Source organism: Zeus faber, assembly GCF_960531495.2.
Source record: "Zeus faber genome assembly, chromosome: 22".
Lineage (NCBI taxonomy): Eukaryota > Metazoa > Chordata > Actinopteri > Zeiformes > Zeidae > Zeus > Zeus faber.
Genome location: NC_137209.1, coordinates 18196729 through 18203845, shown reverse-complemented (window position 1 = coordinate 18203845; position 7117 = coordinate 18196729). Strand labels below are relative to the sequence as shown.

General features: G+C 36.2%; 1 protein-coding gene across 1 annotated transcript in view; it reads left to right on the top strand.

Moving 5' to 3' along the window:
* Positions 1-4443, top strand: part of LOC307247584 (rano class II histocompatibility antigen, B alpha chain-like) — a 9691-nt gene extending 5248 nt beyond the window's left edge. The window contains exons 2-4 of the mRNA XM_080023758.1: positions 2020-2265; positions 3158-3439; positions 3856-4443. Coding sequence (XP_079879884.1) covers positions 2020-2265; positions 3158-3439; positions 3856-3977 — 650 coding nt within the window. The 3' untranslated portion in view covers positions 3978-4443. The remainder of the gene's footprint in view (positions 1-2019; positions 2266-3157; positions 3440-3855) is intronic.
* The last annotated feature ends 2674 nt before the right edge of the window (positions 4444-7117 follow it).

The window sequence follows — 7117 nt, the reverse complement described above, 5'->3', positions numbered from 1 at the left end:
TATTCATCATCATCATCATCATCATCATTATTGTTAATAATCATCATCATTATTATTCATCACCATCATCATTATTCATCATCATCATCATCATCATCATCATCATCATCATCATCATCATTCATCATCATCATCATCACCATCATCATCATTGTTAATAATCATCATCATTATTCATCATCGTCATCATCATCATCATCATCATTCTTCATCATCATTATTCATCATCATCATCATCATCATTTTTGTTAATAATCATCATCATTATTCATCATCATCATTATTCTTCATCATCACCATCATCATTATTATTCATCATCATCATTATTCATCATCACCAGCATCATTATTAATCATCATCATCATCATCATCACCATCATCATCATTGTTAATAATCATCATTATTATTCATCATCACCATTATTCATCATCATCATTATTGTTAATAATCATCATCATTATTCATTATCATCATCATCATCATCATCATCATCATCATCATCATCATTATTGTTAATAATCATCATCATTATTATTCATCATCATCATTATTCATCACCATCATCATTAATATTCATCATCATCATCATCATCATCATCATCATCATTCATCATCATCATTATTCATCATCATCATCATCAATAATCATCATCATCATCCTCATTATTCATCATCATTATTCATCATCATCATTCATCATCATCATCATCACCATCATCATCATCACCATCATCATCATCATTGTTAATAATCATCATAATTATTCATCATCATCATTATTCATCATCATCATCATCATCACCATTCATCATCATCATCATCATTCTTCATCATCATCATTATTCATCATCATCATCATCATTTTTGTTAATAATCATCATCATTATTCATCATCATCATTATTCTTCATCATCATCATCATCATCATTATTCATCATCATCATCATTATTCATCATCACCAGCATCATTATTAATCATCATCATCATCATTATTCATCATCATCATTATTCATCATCATCATCATCATCATCATTATTGTTAATAATCATCATCATTATTCATTATCATCATCATCATCATTATTGGTAATAATCATCATCATTATTATTCATCATCATCATTATTCATCACCATCATCATTAATATTCATCATCATCATCATCATCATCATCATCATCATCATTATTCATCATCATCATTATTCATCATCATCATCATCGTCATTATTCATCATCACCATCATCATCATCATCATTATTATTATGTCACGTCATCATGAGGTAGTGGATTCCGTGGTGGTTTTCCAAACGCACCCCGAAAGCAACTTGTTGAAACTGCGACTAACTTTTTGTACAAATAACGCGTTAGAAACATTGACAAAGACGGTTCTATAATTCCTCGCAAACTCAAAAGATGTCGAACAAACAACTGCAAATCACAGGGAATAGTGATAAAGTCGTCAAAATTGGAACCGCGGATGGCATCGAACCTCGGGAACCACGGTCAGCTCCGCGGGCCGCGAGCCGGAACTAGAGTAAAATATATTAAATTCACTTTCATCATTTCTGCATTGTTATATTAACATTCACTGAGAACTCGAATTTCATTAGTAAAAGTATAGATTTTAGATTTATAGAGAGGTATAATCTCTTTATAAATAGATTAAGACATTTCACTGCATATATGTATGAACATATGTATGTGTATGTGACAAATAAACCTGTTGAATCTTTCATCTATCTATCTGTCTGTCTGTCTGTCTGTCTGTCTGTCTATGTCTCTCTGTCTGTCTGTCTGTCTGTCTGTCTGTCTGTCGATATGTATTCATACATATATATATATCTTTATATATCTATATTGATATCTATATCTATATATATTTATATATAAATACATATATATATATCTTTATATATCTATATATCTATATCGATATCTATATATAGATATATATATATATGTATTGTACTTTTATATGTATTTGTACTCATGTGTTTGTTTCTCTGTATTTCCAGCTAAGCATAAGGATGTGGGTATATCTGGCTGCTCCGACACTGATGGAGAGGTAATGTACGGCCTGGATGGTGAGGTGGTGGGCTACGCAGACTTCCTCCTCCAGAAGGCAGTGGTTGCTTTGCCAAAGTTCGCAGACCCCATCACCTACCCAGGTCTCTACGAACAGGCTCTGAGTAATATGCACATCTGCAGAGAGAACCTGAAGGTGATCCGTGGATACTACAACGACACCGCTGTGGAACTAGGTGGAGACACACCGTCTGAACTGCACCTCCTCCAGTAGATTGGTCAATACTTTGATAAAAATAAACTAAGGACTATACTTATGTTCCTCATATATTAATATTTGGGAAGAAAATGTGTTGTTTTTTTAATCGTACTATAAACACAGTCTGCATTCAAGAACACTTGTAAGTAAAAAACAAAATGTTCTACACTTTCCAATTTAAGGATAGATGGATGGAAATCTTAGTCAGCGATTTCAATGAGCATATCATTTATTTTAATGATACGTCATATATTACATCATATTTATATATTATAATCCTTAATAAGATAAATTATAATATATATATATTTTTAAATATTTTAATCAATTTACCTTTTCTTCGTTTTTCTATTTACGTTTAGTGGAATTATGTCAAATCATTTCTTTATCAAATGCAGATGTTGAATGTGGTCTAAATATCGTTTTTATTTTAGGTATATTTTCAGTTTATACATACATTTTACAAACAAATCAGTTCAGCTGAGATTTTATGATAGATGCCTGATGAGTGTGAAAATTAAAGACTAAGCAAGTTACATTCACAAGAAGAAGCAACTTTACTCTGCAGATGTCTTAATGTTTTACTAAATATCGACCAATTAGACACATGAACCAAATAACAACTAATTAATTCTATAGATTGACTGCATTATCGCATACAATCATAGATACTAAATTAAACCTCAATGAAACGTTTTATTCAACAGATTATCACAAAAGATGATTTAATGTTGTGAACTGTTATTTTCCAGGTGATCAATCAAGGGTTATTGGCAGGAGTGAACAAATCAAAGCCGGTTATGAACCATTTTGTTTTCCCAGATTATCAGTAAAGCATGAAGCATGACAGTGGGGATTGTTGTGTTCAGATGTTCCTCACAGCTCCATCTACACCAGAGACCACGTGGCCCTTGGAGTGGAGAACCTGCTGATATGTCACGTGACCGGCTTCTACCCGGCGCCCGTCAGAGTCCGCTGGACCAGGAACAACCAGAACCTGACGGACGGCGCCACCATCAGCCAGCCGTACCCCAACAAAGACGGCACCTTCAACCAGTTCTCCAGCCTCAAGTTCACGCCGCAAACCGGGGACATTTACAGCTGCACTGTGGAGCACAGGGCTCTGGACGAGCCCCTAACTCGAGTCTGGGGTGAGAAACACGATATAGAAATATGACACATACGACGGTGCATATGGATTATTCACATTAAAATTACAATTGTGACAGACTGACAGAGCCCTTGAACTCTAGTCTGCCCTCAGAGATAAAATACTATGCATAATACGCATTATGTGACGAGGCCGCAGAAAGACCCCCCCCCCCCAGATTTTTTCCAATTCATCTTTTAGATGCATTTCCATGACGACGTACTGCACTTAACCTGCAGTTGATCCGGTTGGTGGACATTCGCTGAAAGCTACTTCCTTTTAGAGACAAAGGGCTGCTATATACAAATGTAAATATAGGTTGAAAATCAGCAAACTGCCCTTTACCGAGGTCAGAATCATGAATTTTTAAAAATATATATTATAATTATGTGTATGTGTATTATGTATTTTCTCCAGACGTGGAACAGCAGCAGCCTGGAATAGGACCTGCAGTGTTTTGTGGAGTGGGTCTGACGCTCGGTCTGCTGGGCGTGGCTTCAGGAACCTTCTTCCTCATCAAAGGGAACGAGTGCAACTAATTCTTCCGCTGCTGGCGCTCTGATTGGCTGACTGCCATTTCAGTCACTTCCTGTCTGCAGTTGTTCGTTGATATTGTGTTTGGAATAAATAATGATGTTGTTTTTTAACTGTTGTTTTTAGACAAATTAATCTTTCTGATTGCTAACAATAATTTTAAACCATAAGTAATTTGTATAGATTGCATAAACTTTATTTTGATAAAGATATTTTCATTGAAGCCGGACCTCATTTTCCATGTCAGACCTTTCAGTAGGGGAAGGGAAGCTGCTGGAAAGTGCATGAAAATGAATACAAAACACCATCAGCAGGGAATATTTTATTATATATTGTTTCGATATCTATTTACAGACATTCAACCTGGGCCAGGAAGAAAATGGAGGGAATTATTAAACTTGAGTGATGTAGAAAGTATCAATCACGAATCAAAAGAAATACCATGTACAAATCTAAATAAAGAAATAATCAATATAACTATAAGTCATCAATATACATTGCATATTTTAAAATGCTTTTCTATCCATCTGAAGTGGGAAATTTGTAGCTTCAACTACAGTTCCCATTTTGTGTGTGTGTGTGTGTGTGTGTGTGTGAGCGGGAGAGAGAACTGGGCTGAGTTCCCAATTTTACATTGGTATGAGTAACATCAGGTCCCTTATGGGATGTTCCAGCATAAATACAGAAATTGTTACACTCGCTGACTCATAAGGGATTTGAACCCACCAGCACGACACCAAAGCAATAAAGTAAGAAATCAAAGCCCACAAGGTTTATCCCAAAAAACAGGCAGGGATCAAAACCAGGAGATCAGACAGGAAAGGCAAACTTAACTGGCAGGGGACAGGCAGAGAATCAGGGTGCGGACGGAAGGTGCTGGAACACAGTGCCATAACACACCTTTCTATCATAGCACCATTCACTTTTCACCACTTTGTGCTACAGTAGCTCTTCTGTGGGATCAAACCAGACGGGCTGGACTTCACTCCCCACATGCATTAATGAACCTTAGGCGTCCATGACCCTGTCGCCGGTTCACAGGTCGTCCTTCCTTGGAGCACTTTTGGTCGGTACTAACCACTGCACACCAGGAACACCCCACAAGACATGTGGTTTTGGAGATGCTCTGACCCAGGCGTCGAGCATCACAATGTGCTCCTTGTCCAAGAGGCTCAGATCCTTACGCTGCTTCAACACATCAACTTCAACAACTGACTGTTCACTTGCTGCCTCGTATAATATTAATATATAACAGTGTATATATATATAATATATAACAGTGTATATAATAATGATATATAACAGTATATATTTATTGATAATATATAACAGTATTTATATAATAATATATAACAGAATATATATATATATAATAATATATAACAGTATATGTATATTTATATATATATATACAGTATATATATATATATATATAATAATATATAACAGCATATATATAATAATAATATACAACACTATATATATATAATAATATATAACACTATATATATATAATAATAATAATACATAACATTATATATAATAATAATAATAATATATAACACTATATATACTAATAATACATAACATTATATATATATAATAATAATATATAACAGTATATATATAATAATAATATATCCCACCACTTGTCAGGTGTCATTGGAACCAGATGATCAATGTTATTCACTTCACCTGTCAGTGGTTTTAATGTTCTTGCAGGTGTGTGTGTGTGTGTGTGTGTGTCTGTGTGTGTGTGTGTGTGTGTGTGTGTATATATATATATATATATAAGTATATATACATATTTGGAATTGTTGAAAAAAAAAAATACAAAAACATGCCAATAATAAATTACGTTTGTTGGTCAGTACTTAACATTTGATGGGAGATGCATGCGCAGCATCTGCGACCCGTAACACACATACATCTCCATTGCCATAAGGTGACACTGTACATCACATAGGAGGTACAGATCTGGTCGGGACACTCTCAACATGTTGTGGGATGTTGTGTCTTTTACTTCACTAACTTTACTAACTAACCCTAACCTGCTGCCAACCACTGACTTATCCCTAACTAACCCTTACATGCTGCTAACTACTGACCTTAGCCTAAACAACCCTAACCTGCTGCTAACCACTGACCTCAGCCTAACTAACCCTAACATGCTCCCAACTACTGACTTAAACCTGAGTACTATCATATAATTATTTGCTTAATAATTATTTGTGGCAGAGAGGAGGATGCTGTCCAGGCTTCAGTCCATCTTGGACAATGTCTCACACCCTCTCTACGACACACTGGCCCAGCAGAGGAGCACCTTCAGCAGAAGACTCCTCTTACCCAGATGCAGCACAGAGCGCCACAGGAAGTCATTCCTGCCTGTGGTCATCAACCTCTACAACGCCTCCCTCAGAGAGTCAGACACCCCCTCTCTGTAATCTGACCTCAAAACACAGTTATCCACTTCTGCACTTTCTTCTTCTTGCACATTTTTAACTGTACATCTTACATTTTACCATGTGTATATAGATATGTTTATATATTTATTTATATATAAATATGTTTCTTAATAATTATTATATGTTGTATGTTAATATGTTGTATGTAAATATGTTGTATGTAGATTGGAGCTGTAACAAAAGTAATTTCCCCCTGGGATTATTAAAGTATTTCTGATTCTGATTCTGATTCTGATTACCTGCTGCCAACTAATAACGTAACCTTACCCTAACATGCTGAAAACGAACCCTACCCTAACTAACCCTAACCTGCTGCCAAATACTGAGCCAACTCTAACCTGCTGCCAAATACTGAGCCAACTCTAACCTGCTGCCAAATACTGAGCCAACCCTAACCCGCTGCCAACTACTTACACTCTCAAACCATAACCTGCTGCAACTCTCCATGCAGAGTATTTAAAACAATCTAGTGTCGTACTGTCATAGTAATGTCTCCTGGAAAACTCCAGGTTCCATCAGATATTCCAGAGAAATTCAGGGCTAGAAGGCAGGGTGCTGGGGGTCTGGAGGCAGGGTGGTAGGGATCTGGAGGCAGGGTGCTGGGGGTCTGGAGGCAAGGTGCTGGGGGTCTGGAGGCAGGGTGCTGGGGGTCTGGAGGCAGGGTGCTGGGGGTCTGGAGG